Source organism: Mirounga angustirostris, unplaced genomic scaffold (genome assembly GCF_029215605.1).
Source record: "Mirounga angustirostris isolate CCGP_5_RB_7025 unplaced genomic scaffold, mMirAng1.0.hap1 SCAF_5, whole genome shotgun sequence".
Classification (NCBI taxonomy): Eukaryota; Metazoa; Chordata; class Mammalia; order Carnivora; family Phocidae; genus Mirounga; species Mirounga angustirostris.
In genome coordinates this window covers 46,272,160-46,291,254 of record NW_026991713.1, presented here as the reverse complement: position 1 = coordinate 46,291,254, position 19,095 = coordinate 46,272,160, and the positions used below count along the sequence as shown (strand labels likewise).

Genomic DNA, 19,095 nt, shown 5'->3' with positions numbered 1-19,095 from the left:
GCACGAGAGCGGGGTTTCTGGGAACTTGGATAGGGAGTCACGCAGGGACTTTGCCTTTTGTACAGTAGCAAAAAGAGCAAGAGGGAGACAGAGAGGGCTGGAGAGTGAGGGTGAGAGAGTGGCGGAAGGTGGAGAAAGTGAAGAAGAGAGAAGACAGCATGATCATATCCCTAGGCAGGCTGGTTGGCGTAGACAGACCCCCCCGCAGGCCGCCCATGTTATTGGCTCCTCGTCGTCCAGTACCTGCAATGCACCACGGTGGGCCCGGCGCCGGGGCTCCTGCTGATGTAGTCCCTGACGGTTCTCACAAACTGGATCAGGGACTGGGTGGTCTCTGGGACCCCGTGGTCTGGCCACACTGTGTAGTGAAAGTGGCGGATGAGCCTGTGTGTGTCGAGCTGTTCCTCCTGTAAGAGCAGAGAGGATGATAAAGGGAAGGAGCCAAGGCAAAGCTTCAAGTGTGACCACTGTGACCATGCAGCAGGTCCTGGGAGCCGAAACTACAGGGGGGGAGGCAGCAAGAAGAGGGAGTCATGGGCGTCCTGCATCTCTCCAAGCTGGGGTGTTTAGTGCCGTCAAACAGCCAAACATACGCTGCATATCCTAAATTCCCGGATGGTCCACTCGGGCAGCACAGACTCTGAGAGCATCTGCAGGATGAGGTCCCCGTAGTAGAGGGAATCTTGGTCTGCTGGCCAGTAATGGTCACACTTCACCTAAAGGAAGACAGAGGAAAAAGACGTGAGTCTGGAAACGTGACTCCCCTGCGAACCTGGATGCTTCCTTCTTGAAATGTCTTCCCGAGCTGGAATCTAGGGTCAGCTGCTGGAGCATTAGCCCATCGGCTCTGCATCGACGTGCTCAGGGCCAAGCCAGCCTGCCGCTGTTCGGGGAGCGGAGCCCTGCCCTTCGGTGTCCCCTCCCTCATAGGCACACTGCTGCTGTGCCTGCACTTTTTGTTGGTGTCCTTAGCATCTCAGTTCCACGCCTCATAACCCGTATGGTCCAATGGTTCTTTCTTAGCTGGGCAGAGGGAGGCCATGTCTTCCTGGCCCCTGTTTACGTTTAATATCACTGTCCTAACCTGGACCAAGTGCCATGTGCCACGGGGTCCCTGAAAAGTCACAACATTTAGCTGAGCTCCAATTTCCATGTAGGAAGCCAGGAGAGAGAATTATGACCATGTACTTACTGACCACTGATACTGGGCATTTTATATACCTCTTTTTTAATCCTTCAAATAACCATATGAAGTACAGGACTGTAAGTGCAATACAAGAGGTTTGCTTGATTTGGCCAGAGAACTATTTCACTTTGGGTCTGCAGACACAGTCTAGAGCCCGCTTCTTGTCTCCTACAAGAAGGGACAGAGCCATGCCTCTGGCCAGCTATACACCGAAGGCCCGAACAGACAAGGGGCCACTTACGCTTTCTGCGTCACAAGCACTTCTGATGGTCCCAGTCTTCCCCTGGAAACACCTCAGACTGAAACTTCAGGCCCAGAATCAGAAGTGGGCATCGCCCATGTAAGCCTTTTATAACTGAGTGGCTTAATTCACTAGCAATGTTCTCACATGATCCCTCCTTGGCTTTTGTGGGGTTTAACTCTTGATGGTGGGGTAGGATTCCATTCTGGTGGCGGCACTAAGCAACACTCGGAAGTCAGGGAGACTGTTTACTCACTCGGCCCTTCTCCACACACTGGGTCACCATGACGATGTTGTGAACATTCTGTTCCCATGCCATTTTCCAGAAGTCATCCTTGGTGCCAGGAAGAGGTCCCTGAGTAGCAATGTATTCTCTTCTGAAGTTGTTGCCCTGTGATGAATTTACAATACGGAGAGTCAAAAACAATGGGCCTCGTCTGAACGATAAACAGAGGGTTATCTCTGTAGATTAGATGATATATAGGTCTTTGCCAGATCCCTGACTTGAGAAAAAGATACTAACACAAGTGTCAAGGCTTGGGAGCAGGAAGGAAAAGGCCAGAACACTGAACTATTGTTAAGAGCCAACTTCCCATTTATTAGGCTGGGTCTATTCTAAATGGCAATGGAGGACTCGGGCAATAATCTAGAGAATGCTTCACTCTTGGGGTGTGTGTGTGTGTGTGTGTGTGTGTAGACTATTGATGGTGTGTGTGTGAGGGACTGACTTCCTCAGGCTCTTCCCCTATTCAGTGCAGAAGAGTTTTAGTCATCTTGGATAACTGACAATTAGAGTGCTGGTAAGAGATGTGATACAAGGGAAACTTCAGGGAAGGGAAACCACGGGTTATCGAGCATCTACCATATAACACGTGGTGGGTCAGGACTTTCCACAGATCTTATTTAATCTGAACCATAACTCCCGGGAGCTAGGATATTTCCGCCCACTTATTCTGCACTCCGGCAAGACAGAATTACTCGCAGCTCCAAGCTGAAGTTCCTTCTCTCCTTGCCTCTCCTCAGGGCCCCTGCATTGTGTCAACTCTGCCACCCCCACGCCTGCCCACCCAAACCCTGCGACTCATCTGGTCAGTCCCTCTTTATCCTCCACGTCTCAGCATGGTGCCTGCTCTGCTGAGCCGTCCTTTGTCATCCACCCTGTCCGCCCTGCCGGCTGGTTGTCTCCTCCCAGAAGCTCCCCTAGCAACCCTAGCCTCTTGCTCCTCAGAGAAAGGTCCTCAGACCTGCAGCAGGGGGATGACCTGGGAGCTTGTGAGACAGGCAGAATCCCGGCTCCCCCCAGCCCCACTGAATCAGAATCTGCATTTGAACAAGACCGCACGTGGTGCAGATGTATGTTAGTGCTGGAGAAGGCAATGTCTCTCTAGCCTGTTTCCCATGGCGTCACCTTGTCATTTCCTGATGCCCGACTCTGCTGAGACTTCTCTGACCGCCTAGTTACTATTTAACTAGATAGGGTTTACTGAGTGAATGAATGGCTATTTGAGGTAAATATTACCATCCTCATTTTTTGGAAAAGAAAACAAGAGCCCCCAACAGGTGACCTAACTTGCCCACGAGTCAGCAAGGGGTAGAGAGGGGAGTCAAAGCTGGAGCTGTCTGATCTTACAGCCTTTCCCACTGTAGTGCACTGTGGGAGGCTGGCAGGATGCTAGCCAGAATCTGAGCCCAAAGGTTTGACACAACCTTTGAGCTGTGTCTTTGGGTTTCAAAAATACAAATGACGTCGAATCAGCTCCCCCTCCCTAGGCAGCGTGAGCAGTGAATAGAGCTTCCTGAGGGAGCTCTCATCTTGGCTAAGGGCTGCAGAGAGAAAACCACCTTTCGCTGTGCTTCCTGGGCTGCTTATAATCCCGTGTCACTCCAGCCATTGTGAAAATAGGCCCTAGCTGTGATAGAATTGCACACCCTGGGCTTTATGGCAATCAGACACGGTCTTCTAAAATCAGTACGCGTCCACACCTGAAACAGTGGGAGCATGTGGGAGGAACGGTGTCTGCAGGGTCGCCACCTGTCAAAGCTTTATCCCAGGCGCTATGGCTTTATGGTTCACTTACAGGGATGTAGCTGGCATTGATGTAGTCTGAGCATGGGTCATCATCTACATTCGACAGCTTCACTCGAGAGGCATCATCTGGAAGGAAGTTGATTGAGAGAGATTTGTCACTGGGTCCTGGGAGGATTTTTCTATTGTTGATGTAATGCTTGGTATCTGACGTGCATTAGCTCTAACCGGCCCCCCCAAAACACCCCACAGGGAGGTATTCTCATCTCCATTTTGCAGATGAGGTTCAGACAGGATAACCGGCTTGCCCAGGTCACACAGGTGGCCCATAAACACACAAAGAAGCCAAATGCTCTCTGAGGCAGCCTCTGCACTTTCCTTCATAACATGATACCATTTGCCTGATGGAGCGGCCAGCTCCCTTTCACAGCTGGAATGAATACAATACAGAACAACCATCTTCCATTGCTTCACCGGATCGGGTCGGGATAATAAAAATATACAATAATCGCTAACGGGGGACTTTAAGGAAACCCACACTGGCCTTTGCTGTTAGGGAGAAGCAGTGGGACCATAGAATGAAATGTCAACAGCATGAGAGGCGTCTCCTACCCAGAATTCAGAATTGTTACCCCATGGGAGGGAAGCTCAATAACATTCCTTTTAAAAGGCATTCAGAGCCTCTGCTCTTCCATATCCAACTATACCATATTTCTTCAGCCCCATTTTATTCCTGGAAAAGAGAAGCAACGGCTGGAGGAAGATAGTATTACAAATTTCAACACAAAACTCACAGGGCAATATATTGTTGTATCGATTTTTCCCTCTATTCTCCGGCAAGAGCGCAATGTCACATGATTGGTTTCGACCCACATCTTTCAAATCCTATTAGGTCAAAAAGAAGTTTGCAAATGGAGAATGTGAAATAGAATAAGGCAAATCATACAGTCCTCGAGATACGTAACGATCTAAGAATATGTCACAATAGCTACTGTTTACGGAATGCCTCCTATTGGATGTGCAGGAGCTCTGATCCCCACAAGAGCCTCAAAGGAGGCATCCTCACCTCCATTTTACAGATGAGGCTCAGACCAGATAACTCACTTGCCCCAGGTCACACGGGTGGCAAAGCTGAGAGTCGAATCCAAAGCCTGGGCACTTGTCACCACACCACCTTGTCTCCCAGTCAAGCAAAATGCCAGGTTAAGTAATTGACAGAATTAGGTTTACATTTGAGATTTGTTCATTCTTCCTTAACATCTTGCCCAAGTAGTACTTCGTTGGCTGTGCTATTCTGGAGATCAGACTGGCCTCTGAGACTAGGTGGGATATCCCACAGAGAATGGATCCTGCACGTCATCCTGACTCCTGAGCCCGATCAGCCTGTGACTCCACAGGAGAGATTGGGAGGGAAATTCTGGCAGCGACTAGAACTGCTGAAGCATCCCTGAGTCTGAGTCGTACCTCGTATTCCTTGGACAGAAGGTAGTTGGAATCAGCCTGCAGCTTCATGAAGTGCCCTTCAAACTGATTTACTTTTATTGGGCTATAGTTAAAAATACAATAGAGAAAAAATTACTGATGAAAAGGGACGCTGCCATACCCAGTCCGAGTGGTATTTCAAAAGCAGATAACACAGTAATGAGTTGTTGCTCTTACCAAGACGTTTTCCGGTTACTGTGAAGGACGCCAAAAGAAGAAAGACCTCGTTAGCAAATCTCACATAAGACAATCAACTCATCTTTCAATACATTATGTGTAGGAAAATGTGGTGCTCACCCTTTCTGGCCCAGGTTCAAGTGGACAGATAATGGTCGATCCCGGCGAATGCTCAGGCGGGCAGAGGGCCTTTCTCGACCATGGCTGCAACATAAGGGAGAGGATTTATAGTCTGGTTACGAAACTTAAACAAATTTTTCCATTTATGGTGAGGCTGTGCATGTCTGTGCAAATATGGATTTTTCAGTATTCATGTAGATTTACACTCAGCCAACGTCTCTTTGAGGGGAGGAAGAACATAAAGAAGAAATAGATTTTTCCCACTCAGAAACGGATCTCTGCAATAGCTGGAGATTTGTCTTCTGGTTTTTGGCTACAGGTCATAATCACTTCCCACACTCTCAATAAAACTTTCCTTAAAAAAAAAAAACCCCAGTAAACCTTAGATGCAAGACATGACTGCAAGAGGGAGGACAATGTGCCAAATAAATTCCCTAAGAGGAGGGGGCGTGGCTTTGGGGCCACATGCTATTTGGTTCTTTTTGGTCCCTTCTTAAATTAGCATGGCAAATATGACCATGAAATGGTGATGTCAACCATACTTTTCAGCATTTCTCAGAAAAGCACTTGGGTGCACAATTCACAGACATCTGTCTTTATGAGCAAAAGGAGTTGTTTCACGTTCAGAGGAAGCTACAGATGGCCCCTCAGTCATTTGGCGAGGGCAAAATTCATCAATGGTATGGAGCGGGGCTGAAAAAAGCCAGTCAGGGTTGGAGGGTTTGACTTGTTTTTCTTGAGAAACAAAGGTGATTTCACCTGGAGAAATGAAATCATCTCCCCTTCTTACTTTTCAGGTGAGAGGGCATTTTCAATTGCATCTTTCAAATTGGGAGCCCAATCGATCGCTAAAGGAATCTTTGTACTCACCTGGCTTTCTGTCTGCAGATGAATAAGGCAACCACAGCCACCAGCATGCCAATTAAGAACAGACCAGCACTCACACCTTCGATAACTCCAAATAAAGGCTCTGCAAGAATCCAGGAGGAAACAGCAAACCCAGGCAGGAAAATTAGTGCTAAAGAACCAGGAAGAGAGCTACTGAAACCTTATCTCCCTAGGAACGTTATTACAGAAAAGTTTGAACGATGCCCATGCTGCAGTATTTACTATCAGATGGTGAGAGCATGCAGCCATGGAGCCGGGGCATTGGCTACTACACCGTAACCACAGGACCATCCTTACACTTTGCACGTTAATGGCGTTCGGCCTATAAAGGAATCTTATGCTCATTGGAGCTTGTATGTAAGGTTTAGGACACTCAAGATAAAGGCCAGAAGTTTGCCACCAAGATAAAAATGCTATTTCATTTGTATGAAACAAGTATAATAGCATTGGGGACTTCGGCAAGTCCAGTGAATTATTGAGAGCTGTTTTAATGAAATTGCATTTTTATTATCTGGTATGATCCTACCCCTGGGAGTTTGTGAATAGGTAAGAGTAGCCTATTTTAAAAACAGCTTTATTGAAATATAATTCCCATACCATTCAATTCACCAATTTAAATTGTATCATTCAATGATTTTTGGCACAGAGTTTTACAAATACAACCACATTCAATTTTATAATATTGTCATCACCGCTCAAAAGAAACCCCATACCTCTTGGCAGCCATTCTCCATTCTTCCCCAGCCCCTGGCAACCACGAATCTACTTTGTCTTCGTAGATTTGCCCATTCTGGGACCTTTTATATAAACTGAGTCAGACATATGTGGTCTTTGGTCATTGGCTTCTTTCACTCAGCATAATGTTTTCAAAGTTCATCCATGTTGCAGCCTGTCTCAGTATTTCATTCTTTTTTTATAGGTGAATAATATCTCCTTGTATGGAATAGTATCCATTCATCCACTGACGGACATTTGTTATCTCTGTTTGGGGGTTATTATGAATAACGCAGCTAAGAATGTCCGTGTATAAGTTTTTGTGTGGGCATATGTTTTCATTTCTTTTGGGTATAAAATTAGGAGTGGAGTTGCTGGTTTAGATAGATGGTAACTCTAGGTTTAACATTTTGAGGAACTGCAGAAATGTTCTCCCAGGCAGCTAAACCATTTTACATTCTCACAAGCAATGTAGGAGAGTTCCAATGTCTCCATATCTTTGGTAACACTTATCATAGTCTTTTGATCACAGCCATTCTAGGGGGTATGAAGTGGTGTCTTACTGTGGTTCCGATTTGCATTTCCCCTAATGACTAATGATGTTGAGCATCTTGTCATGTGCTTATTGGCCATTTGTGTATCTTCTCTGGTGAAACATCTATTCACATCCTTTGTTATTTGCCTTTGTATTATTGAGTTGTAAGGTAACAGTTCTTTACGCATGCTGGACACACGACCCTTATCAGATATTAATTTGCAAATAGTTTCCCCCATGCTGTGGGTTGTCTTTTCACTTGCTTCATGGTCTCCTTTGAAGCACAAATTCTGATCAAGTCCCATTTACCTGGCTTTTCCCCCCTTCTGTTGCTTGTGCTAATGCTGCCATATCGAGGAAATCATTTCCTAATCCAAGGTCACAGAGTTGCACTCCTACGTTTTCTTTTAAAAGTTGTACTGTTCTAGCTCTTACAGTTAGGTCTACGGAGTAGCCCATTGTTGAACTTGCATTTCAAGCCCTTGGATTTGTTTATTCAGTGTTGCTTTTCAAGACTCATTAAATCAACACAATCATTTTTCTTTTAATGGGGTTAATATTCTTTTTTGGATATATGTTTATTACCTTCCTTTACTGAACTGCACGCAATTTTTGTTGTTTTCAAATAGGAAAGAATTGTGTTTATAATGCCCCTGCTTAACACTAAATTATAAGCAAACACATATAAATCCTCTTAACTGTGCTCTGATCCCTTTTTGGTTTGAAAAGTGGGAGATTATCCCTATATTTGGCATAAATAGATGGGAGTGTTTGTGAGGCTGAGTCATCTTTTGTCATGCAGCATGAGAGACTGTTTTAGCTATGAAGAAGAACTTCCTGAGATCAAGCATTGTAGAACCCTGGCTCCAGGGGCAGGCTGGGACAGATGACGGTCTCGAGGAACAATGTGCTGCAATATGATGCTATTCTCAGCATGATGGTTATATTCTGAGGCAATGCAGTACAGAGGTTTAGGGCTCCAGCAGAAAATGCCCATATTCAGCTTTACTATCCTGGGCAAGTTACTTAAACCTCTTGGTGCCTCAGGTCTTCACCTTTAAAATGGGGGATGATAATAGTATCTACTTCAGAAGGTTGTAGTGAAGATTGGATAAACTATTTCATGTCTTCATGTGAAAGTATTTCATTTAGTAAGTATTACCTAGTGTTATTTTTCAGGCTTTCCCTCTAAAACTCTAGAGAAGTTTCTTTCTTAAACGTATGTAAAGTCTTTTAACATTTTCTTATGGTGCAAAAGCAACATAAAATAAGCAAAAGGAAAAAATATCACCTATAATGCCACTACTTTGAGATATTCACTGTTAATCCTTTTTTTAAGTAGGTTCCACATCCATCGTGGGACTTGAGCTAATGACCCTGAGACCAAGAGTTGCATGCTCTACCGACTGAGCTGGCCAGGCGCCCCTCATTGTTAATACTTTGGTGTTTTTTCTTCTAGTCTTTTTTTTCTATGCATTTCTATGTTTGTGCATTCATATATTCCCACCTATGACTGAAAGCCTTTTGTACTTATATTTTGGCCTGTGCAAGCTCCTAATTTGAATGTTTTTCACCCATTATTTTTAAAAACTTCATTTTAATCAAAAAAATCTGATACTTCTACCTTCTTTTCAAGATTAATGCCCATTCAGCCCATTCTCCTTTAGAAGTAGGAGGAATTTCTCTAATCCACATCATCCAGGATCCCATAAAGATTAAATTCCAAGTGAAAAATGCATGTTCCCTTCACCATCAGCCAAGTCACCAGATCTCTCCACTGGAGGTCCTTGTAAGTGACATGGCAGTTGGAGACTATGCGGGTAGATGGGGAGGCTACCTGTCTTACCTGACTCAGTGGTGATAGGCAAGGAGAAAAATGTGTCAGAATAGAGTGGCTTCGTGAATTCCTTCAGGTCCTCATCAAACAGCTGTGTAAAAGCTCGAATGCTGATTCTGAAAGGAAAACCAATTTATTTAAGTGCCAGTGGCTGACCACAGGAGAGCTGACCAGAAATGTGTTCACGGAGCCACAGGGTGGGCACCTGGTCCACATGTATGCTAGGCAGGACATGAATTACAGAATCAGATAGACCCAGGTTCATTCACACATTTATTCATTCATTCACCCAATATTTACTGAGCCCCTACTATGTGCCGGTCCCTGTTCTAGGATCTGGGGATACTGCAAGGGACACAGCAAAGTCCCTACCATCCCAGAGGTTACATTCTCTGGTATTAGAAGTCAGATAACATTTACACAAATTTAATATGCCAGATGGTGATATGGAATAGCAGGAAAAAGAGAAGAGGAGAGTAAGGGAAATGGATAGCAATGGCGATGGGTGTGGGGAACTGCCCTATTCAGCATGGTCAGTGGAGGGCTTCTGGATTAGAAATCAGAGGAAAGTGAGGGAGGCAGCCATGCTTGTGTTCCAGCAGAGGGGACCACAGTGGGAAAGCACGGAAAGGAAGGACCAGATGGGGCCCAGCCTGAAGAGGAGAAGGGAGGAATTCAGGATGGGCCTAAAGAGAGCTGCTGAGGTGGCCATCCACATATCCATGTGGGATGGTGCCCAGAGATTAGCTGGCCCTAAATTCAATACACCAGCAAGATGCAGCTATGAAAAGATAAATTTGTAACCTCAGCCTGGATGAAAAGTCTATTGTCCCTGTCCGAGAACCTTGGTCTCATATTCCCTGGGTGAGTCAGGCCAGTCTGGAGAGCTGCATTCGGTTTCTGGGGACATATCTTAGGAAGGGTTAGAGACCGTTCAAGGTGATTAAACAGGACGACGACGACAGGAAAGACTTAGTAGAACATGATGGTTGACTTCAGATTTAAGGAATTCTCACATAGAAGAGGAAACAGACATTATTTTTCTTCTTGAAGGTAGAGTGAAGCCCCATAGGCTGAAAGGTCACAGGGAGGTATAGTTTGGGAACATAAAGTTGCTTTGCAACATCTAGAGTATGAGCTGTTGCATTAGGTAGTGAGCTCCCAGTCATTGAGGGTATTTAAGCAGAGGCTGAAGGAGAACCAGCTCTCAGAGAAGCTGTAGGAGAGCATCCCTGCACTAAGTTAAAGACTGCCTCAGGAAAAAAAAAAAAAAAAAAAAAAAGACCGGCTCAGGCCAGCTCTTGAGTTCTTTCTCTTTTCAACTGTAGGTTTGCTGAGACTTTCAGGCTTGATTTATATGGGGAAACTTTCCCAGTGTTAATTTAAATCCTATGAAAGTGAATGGAAGTCTCTTTTTCCTTTAAAAAAAAAATCTAGATTTATTTAACCCAAAAGTTTCTGGGCACGCCCTGTAATAATGCTGAAATAGTATCAGGCCAGGGTGAATCATTCTGCCCCTCTGCCCCTCCTTCCAACTCATGCCCACGTCCAAATGCCATCTTATAAAATGAGCAGGACGATATTGATCAACCACATCTATAATTTCCATCTCTAAAAGCTGCTTTCCCGTCAAAAGTTGTACTTCCAGGAATAACAGGCTGTTGATGGAAGTATCGTGAGCTGTCCCTGAAGGGTAACAAGCAGTCAGCTTGTGTTAAGTGGGAAGGTGAGGAGTTGGTGTGTGTTGCTAATGCATTGTACTTTTGGAAATTGAAATGAGTCTCTCTGGTGAAAAGAATTTCTTATATTGGTATAATGATTTATAAGTGTGGAAGAACTTTCACAAACATGGTTCTATTTGAGCATCTCCAGTGTCTCCCATGTAACAAGGGAGCTTATGATATTACTTCAGAGATTTGGAACCTGAAGCTTGCAGAGATTCCGTGTCTTGCTCAAGATCACAGAGAAAGCTGGTGTAAGAAAACCAAACTCTGTATTTTCTGAATCCTAGTCCAGATTTCTTTCTCTTATTTCCTCTCAGCTTAGTTTTGGTTTAACAGCTCTGACTTCTGTGGGAGGGATGGTAAAAAGGGCCCAGGCTAGGAAGCAGAGGGTCTGAGGTCTAGCTAGCAGTCTGTTCCTGATTAGATAAATGGCCCCTAAAATTTTTTATGCCTTGGTTTCCTCATTTGTAAATTAAAAGCCCTGGATACAACAACATTAACATGTTCTGTTCTGAAATTCTAGGTGCAAAACCCAAAATACAATATGGATGCCAATGAATAAGGACCTTTAGGAACCCAGGAAGGAGATCATGACCTAGTAGAGGATTACCTTAAACTTAGTGGGATCAAGAGGAACTCTGCTCTTAAACCCTTTCCAAAAATGGACACCACCACCACTTCCCTAGCTCAGCATTTAGCACCGCACCCCCCCACCCCGATCCTGTGCCAGATCTTCCAGATCCCCTATCTTCCTGGGCTTGTCTTCCCTGCTACCTCTTTTCATGCTCTCCCCACAATTTGAAACTGGACTATTTGCTCTTCTCTAAACAGTCTGTGTATTTCTTCCTCTGCACTTGGACTCTCATTCTTCCCTCCACCCGGAATCTCCTTCTGTCCCTCTCTCCATATTTTCAAATCCTTCCTTACTTTTTAATGCTCAGCTAAAACGTTACCTCCTTCAAGAAGCCTTTTGAACCTTGACAGCATTTGTTTACCCTCATGTCCTTCAACATTTCTGCCTATATTTTACAGATGCCTTCTGTGTATATATATCTGAATAAGATTATTTTAATAAACAGATATATGATAGTAATGATTTCAACTTTATATGTGTCCAGAATCAGATATCTATAGCACAAAGTTAGAGACCATGTGGTTCAATTTCCTTCATTTGGGGAAAATGAGGTCAAGAGAAGCTGACTACCTGCTCGTGGTCACATTGCTATTCTATTTAGAAGAGAAACAAAACCAGATCAGCACTTTGCTAACCTCCAAACTGCCTCCCACCCATCATGATCTGCCCTTTCTCTTCCTATATGGAATGACGCTAATTATACACCCAGATAATAGGAACCCAGTAACAACTGGGAACACATTACGTTCGTTGACATAATAAATATGCAAAGCAGCTAAACCTAGCATTTCCCATTTCTTTTCAATCCTATTTTTCCCCCTGTGTTCTCTCCTGTCTACCTATTCTCTCTCCGGAAAAAAAAAAAAAAAAAGATGCCTGACAGCATCGAGGGTCACTGTGGCAATCGTCATCTTGAGAGGCAGAATTCTGACTGCACTAAGCTTGGGGTCAGCAGCCACACAGGACACCGCTTAGCATGAGGTTCCCCCACCTACTTTGAAAGGCTAGGCCTCCTCTTACCAAGCATTATCTGCCCGGCATGCTTTTCACGGGACTGAACCAAATGTGGAGAAATATCGGAGAGTTGTGTTCTAGAAAGCAAGTAAGTATGGCCTGAGTTGATTAAGGTATAATAAGAATGTGTAACTGTTCATAGAGCATCTTGGCTCATTCCCTTCTTTCTTCACAAATATCGAATGAGCGCCTCTTGGGGGCCAGGTACTTGTCATATTGTTTTGTCTCCTCTATTAGACTGCAAACTCTCATAGTCTAGTGAAGAGGGCAGGTAACCCTCGTCAGAGAGCTAAAAGATGTTGGTGAGTAGAGGACTGGAGGGATGGAGGGTCTGAGCGCTGCTGCGGAAACGGAGTGGGGGCCACCTGCCCAGTGCAGCTTGATGGGCTGACGGGTGCCGGGGGCGGGGGGCGGGTAATGTGGGGCTCAATGAGGGCTGAGCTGGCTTTTGAGGTGTATGAAGGGATGCACCAGCCAGTCAAGGGAGGGGAGAGCATCCCAAATAGAAAAGAATGTGTAGAGGCTCAGAGGTATAAGAGAGGTATGTCACATTTAAAGGAAGTGAGGGGAGCAAAAGGCAGGGCGTACTTGCGGCAGATGGTGGGAGGCAAAGCGGGAGAGGCAGGCGGGACGCCGATGGTGGGGGCTTTCTGTGCCCTGCTCTGGAATCTTCACTTACTCCTGGAAGTGAATGGGGACCACTGGAAGACCTTCATCTAGAAGGGACATGACCAGTTTTGAGGGATCCTCTGCAGATGAGAGAAGAGAGGGTTTGGGAATTGAAATGCCATTTCCGAGGTCACACGGCTAAGTGGCCGCACCTGGACTCCATGTGGGATCTCCCAGGCCTGGGCAGCTGTTAGGGATGGGAAGGCGGGTGCCCGGGAGTGGTGGGCTCGAGGCCGACAGGAGCCGTCTATAGCTTCTCACTGCCCCTCTCTTAAATGAAGTAAGGAGTCATCTTCTCTCCCTCTCTTTCCGAAAGCAAACAAACAAAAAACAGCCTCCACTGACTAACTCACAAATCAAATAGAGCCTTTGGGAGACTTTTGCTCAAATTTCCTTGGGCCCATGTGACCCAGGACCTGAGGCATTTCTTGATTCTTATAGAAACTGAAGGATTCCCTCATTCTGCTCTCTCTTACATTTTTCTCCTTTGCCCTGTCTGAGCTCTCCCCTCCTTCAGGTAGGCTCCTAGGGTCTTTTCTTGAAGGAAACATCACTACTAAGTTTGTGCGTGTTTCCTCTGGAGATGCTGACCTTGGCTGGGGTAGCAATAGCATTTTTGTGGTGAGCCCTGGGCAGAGGCGTAGCTACAGAGCTCCTGCAAAGTGAGTCCTCCGGGTTAGGAAAACTGTCAGCCTGCCCACGTCGATTCCAGGGAGGGGCTGAAAATGCTCTCAGGTGTGATGCCATGTCATCGTCCCTTATGGAGCCTGCAGGAAAGTCTCTGCGGAGACTCAGCGGCGATATTTAAAATATGTAAGAGTCAGTAAGCCCTGGGCACCGACTAAACAGAATAGACCCTGGCCCACAGAGAACCTGATTGGCTGCCGTACTGACTGGATGTCAGCTCTGCCAACACCCAAGAGAGACAACACAGCCTCTGCAGAAGCACTGATCTTGGATGCCTACAGCTTATATCCAAGATGGCAGCCGAGATTCTCTTTTTCTTGAGGATTCTGGTTGGGGATGCTGTGTACCTCTGCTTACACTTGCTTTCGGGGAGCACAGTGCAGACCAAGGGCACTGTCAATGCCAGTGGCGGGAAGGGCCTGCTGGCTTCAGTACCGCTTCCTGGGGCCAAATCAAATGGCTGCTCCTTCTCATCTGTCAGCCTAGCAGGAGGAAAGGGTACTCCCGTACATGCGGGAGCTTTTGCCTTTGAGAGTTCTGTCTGGACCAAAGAGCACTTTCATCTTTTCATGCCTTAGAAGATAAATAAATAAGTGTAATGTCAGCCCTCACTAGAAGTAGAAGATGAAACCCTATCTTTCTTGGGTCTCCCTAAACTTCATCTTTCTGTTTGGACACTTTCACAGTCATTAACATGGTAAATAAACTGTTTGAATTGTATTAAAGAAGTTTGAGGAGAAAGAACCATCTATTAAGGAACTTCACGTCTTCGTGTAATGAACTGGAGCTTTTGCACAACACCGAAGGCCTTCTTTACACATTACCTGTGAATGGAGGCAGGAACACAGCTTTTATAAACTACCCAGGAACATGCACAGCACTGTCGTAATGCTGGGTAGTAATCTACAGGAGCTCAGACGCATCAGGCACCCAGACAGCTGAGCCCCCGCTCCTGCAGCATGTCCCTTCTTGCAAAATGATGGTAATGCTTCTAACCTGTAGGCAGTGCGCGGCTTCAGCGGCCCGTCACAGAATTTTTGCTGGTTGGGATCGCATTTTCCACCCAGGCTCTCCATCTCTGCTCCCAGCTTAATGTTAAAACTCTTGGAGTTGCTGTCAGGACTCTCAGCACACTTGCTGGCAAAGTAATCGGTCTGATACATCCGGATGGAGGCGTTGTGCCTGTATTCTAGGTAGGAGGGCAGAGGGTGTTGCTGTTCCGGCTTCAGCTCATCACTGCCTGCAGGGAGAAACCCACGGTGAGCCACTGACTTCCTCCTGACTTCAGTGACCTCAGGGATCTCTCCCTAGGCTTCTAAGTCTGCCTCCTCTCTCCCACCATCTCCGGTCGGGTCCAAAGGGCAGACACTTTGATCTTCATGGATGCGGTGAAAGTCTCCTAATGAAATTAGTTTCAGTCCACTTCTTCTAAAGTAAAAATTAAAAATAGAGTCTATGTGTATACAACATTTTATACACGCACACCTACATGGGTTTATATACACACACACCCATCATTTTTCTAGGAAATAAAATATGTGTGTTTGAGCGGTTAACTCATTGCATCAGACGATAAATGTGTTCCAGAACCCGAGAAAGCTGGACACTCCCCACTGTGAAAGTCAACCCACTCAATAAGCTCTCTGCCTTGCCAATGACCATTGTAGCTGAGCTAATAAGGAAATCCCGATGACCTAGGAAATAAGGAAGAGATAAGAGAAATCAAGTTCAAGGCCAGAGCAGTCACCCACAGGCACGCTCCACGTGCCACACCCAGTCTGATTGTGGCTCTGTGTACAGCTCTCTGTTATCTTGAGTACAGTTTAATCCTGGCTCGAATTTGGCCCCTCGTGCAGCACGCTTCCCAGAACTCTTCCCTGTCCACCCAGCCTGCTGTGTGTTTTGGCACTGCAAACTCGTTTTGATGTTGGCTGGAGGAAAGCATAAGTAGGAAGGTAAATATTATAGAGATAGGATTCCATTTACAGTGCACTTCAAGGGGTGGTATTGCAGGGGTTCACCACATCTGGACTCTTGTTTAACAAAATATGTTCACAATGAGTGGGTCTTGGAAATATTACCTTGTTGGCAGTAACTGAAAAGGAATGTTGCCTTTAGGATGAACACATATGCTATGAAAGACATTTATATGAGAAGGATTGCTATCTTAGATCACCAGGGGAGCACAGCCCATCTTCACGGACATCAATAATTGAAATCCACAAGGCTGGAGAACACAAGGCTGCCTGCCGGGGTATGGCTTCCTTTTGGTCACTGCCTTACACTCATGTAGTAAACCATTATCTTCACTAAAGCTAAAAATCACTGCATAGTTTGTTGATTTCTCTCTTAAATCCTTATCTGTAGATATAAGTCAATATATCTATTTATGAGATGTAAGGAAATCTGGGATGCACCCCTGACCCTTGACATTATTTAATTAATTATGCATAACCAACTTCAGTACAATTAAATAAAATGTCAAAGCACACGGACCGTTAGATACCCCGTGAGACTAAAATACTGTTTAGCCTAGGAACCCCTCCAGCATTTGTCAGGCGTAATGTTTCTCACTGCCCACAAATGGGTTAAAATAGCCAGGGATGTGTAGCACCTTAAACAATTTTGGAAAATATAAGACACGTCAAATATATGATGTCACTGCAGACACACACATCTGTTTTGGAGAAATAGGGCACAAAATCTCAGTGGCAAATGCGACACTCCTGTAGATGGTTTCACAAATGCTGACAGAAGAAGCTCTAAAAAAATCATACTTGAGGTTGTATGCAACGTTGTTACAACTCTTACCTAGTTATCTGCCTGGCCCGTAGGAATTAGGTAGACATGGAATAATTTGGTCGACTAGAAAATGAAATTTACTGTTGAAAATTCAGTAGAGAAAGGAAGAACACCTTTCGGGATCTTTTCCCTCTTTTTAGCTCTTGAATGTTTTTTGTGAATCGGTGGGTGGTTTGGAAGCGCGTGCTTCCTTGAGGTGTTGGGAGACTGGGGCGGGGAAGACACTGAAGCATCCGGCTGCTTGATGGCAGAACCAAAAAGTAGCCATCAGCACTGAATGAGCAGTGAAGGTTGTGCAAATCACTGCAGAATCCATGCTCTTCCAACAAGCCTGGCACATCGCAAAGCCTCTCTACGTGATGGGTATTTATGCTATTGCTGCAGTTGCTAGTGTTATTATTCACCCATTTCATAGTTAAATCCAGCGAATAACAGGCTTTACTGCTGAAAGAGCCTTTGAGCAGGTTTTTGTAACATCTCCCAGCATCCAGCGGAGATAGGGCAGAAGTCTATCAAAATTGAGTTTTCTACTCATCAAAACTTGTCACAGACAGAGCCGCCACGGTGACCTCTGATGAAGCAGAGAATCCGGGATCACTTACCCTCAGCCTCTCTCACGACCACCGTGAAGTATTTCACAGCTCCGTTGGTGTCGCTGAACCAGCTGCAGTTGAAAGTGAAGTTGATGGAAGATTTGCTGATTAGCACATCCTTTTTATTCACCCGAATATGTGGAGGTGGAGGAGGGGGCCCTGAAAAGGATGGAGAAGGAACCCAGGGGAGTCAGGACTCTGCTCTTCCACATAAACAGCCATCAGTGACATGAAGGTCTCCACTCACCTACACCGGGATGTGCGTGTGCGTGTGTGTGTGTGTGCGTGTGTGCGCGGCGCATGCGCGTCTGTGTTTGAAACTTGCAATCAAGAAGACCTCCTCCTCCTCTCCTGGAGGGAAGTAGGCAGAGGAAGTGACTTGCCAGAGGCACGTTAAACATAATGAAAGAGGCGGCTCCTTAGCAGGATTTCCTGAAGCTGTAGCACCGAATTGCCTAGAAGCTCCCCGATAGCTCTAACTCTATCAGGCAAAGTGATGTATTGAAACACTAACTCATTCAAGTACTCGAAGATCATTTATTTCACTTGTTTGCTGCCGGGATGCTTCACCTACGTACGGGGAAACGTTTCCGCATCCTGGAGGCTTTCAGGTTCCCTTTTGCAAGTGACCACGAGCCTCGCTAACGGGGAGGTGAGCTGTGTGCCCGCGCACACGGAGGTACAGGCCGCCGTGGAGCCGGGCTCGCTCGGTGCATTACCTCCAGAAACACTTACGGTCTATCATTGTGATAGTGCTGTCTTCCACCACCTCGCTGGTCATGCCGGCCGACTGCACCTTGATGGACACCAGGTACCTCTTATGGGGCACGAGCATCATGATGTTGAGGAGAGATTTCTCTTTCTCCAGCTTTCTGGAAAACTCAACTTCCTGAGTGTCCATTTTCCGACATTCAATGCTATACCCGTCAAAGTCAGAGTCAGGAGGGATCCAAGAGCAGGCGATGGCTGTGGAGTTCTGAGGCCGGCAGTGCAGGTTTTGAATCTTGTCCGGCTCTACAGGACAGAGAGGGACAGACACGTCACAACTCTGGGAGACACACTTTTTTTTTTTTTCCCTCATTTCCTTTGTGCCCAATGTGCTCTGAGATCTACAACAGTAATTCTCAAGATTTATTTGGATGGCTTTTCAAGGAAAAAAAAATTCTTAGGGATCTCCTGAGGAATTGCTGCATCCCAGACCACACTTTGAGAACCATTAACAATTAAAATGCTGTCCCTTCAGAAAATCACCCAGTGCCAATGTGATCGGAAACACAAATACTAAATTTAGCGTGGGCACTAAAATTAAGGGGCAGAAGTCAGATGGAAGGTGGGGCTGAGCAGCCAGAAGGTTAAAAGGGCAGCTCGGCCTGTCTGAATTCAGATTCTGTTTACCAGGTGTGGCTTCTTGAGCAAGTTACTTACCGTGTCTGCAGCCACATATGTAAGGTGGGAAAATTAATAAGAGTATCTACTTCCTGTGGGGACTGTGATGGGTCAGTGAGTTGAACCAGGCACAGCCACCTAGAAAACCACGCCTGGCATAGTAATTGCTCAGTAAATGTTAGCTCTATGAGAAAATTAAGACCTGTCATTGCTTCCTTGTCACCCTCTAGGCCCTGGCTCTCCCCCCTTCCATTTTTTGCCTTCCCTGCTCACATGCCATCCTCCAGGCACCTAAACTGCTGACGGTTCCCTGTATACACCATGCTCTTTCACCCCCTGTGCTCGTGGTCAGTCAGTTTCTTCTGCCCGACAGAGTGCCT

General features: G+C 45.8%; 1 protein-coding gene across 3 annotated transcripts in view; it reads right to left on the bottom strand.

The window, feature by feature from the left end:
* Positions 1-19,095, bottom strand: part of PTPRB (protein tyrosine phosphatase receptor type B) — a 114,688-nt gene that overhangs the window by 16,362 nt on the left and 79,231 nt on the right. For all 3 annotated transcript variants that reach the window (XR_008505942.2, XM_045872962.3, XM_045872963.3), the window contains 13 exons: positions 18,065-18,343; positions 17,339-17,488; positions 14,931-15,174; positions 9,216-9,322; positions 6,103-6,202; positions 5,233-5,316; positions 5,113-5,130; positions 4,918-4,999; positions 4,248-4,338; positions 3,506-3,582; positions 1,684-1,818; positions 594-716; positions 244-407 (listed from right to left, as the gene is read on the bottom strand). Coding sequence is in view for 2 of the 3 variants with exons in the window: in XM_045872962.3 (XP_045728918.1) it covers positions 244-407; positions 594-716; positions 1,684-1,818; positions 3,506-3,582; positions 4,248-4,338; positions 4,918-4,999; positions 5,113-5,130; positions 5,233-5,316; positions 6,103-6,202; positions 9,216-9,322; positions 14,931-15,174; positions 17,339-17,488; positions 18,065-18,343 (1,654 nt within the window). In the remaining variant the exon portion in view is untranslated. The remainder of the gene's footprint in view (positions 1-243; positions 408-593; positions 717-1,683; positions 1,819-3,505; positions 3,583-4,247; positions 4,339-4,917; positions 5,000-5,112; positions 5,131-5,232; positions 5,317-6,102; positions 6,203-9,215; positions 9,323-14,930; positions 15,175-17,338; positions 17,489-18,064; positions 18,344-19,095) is intronic.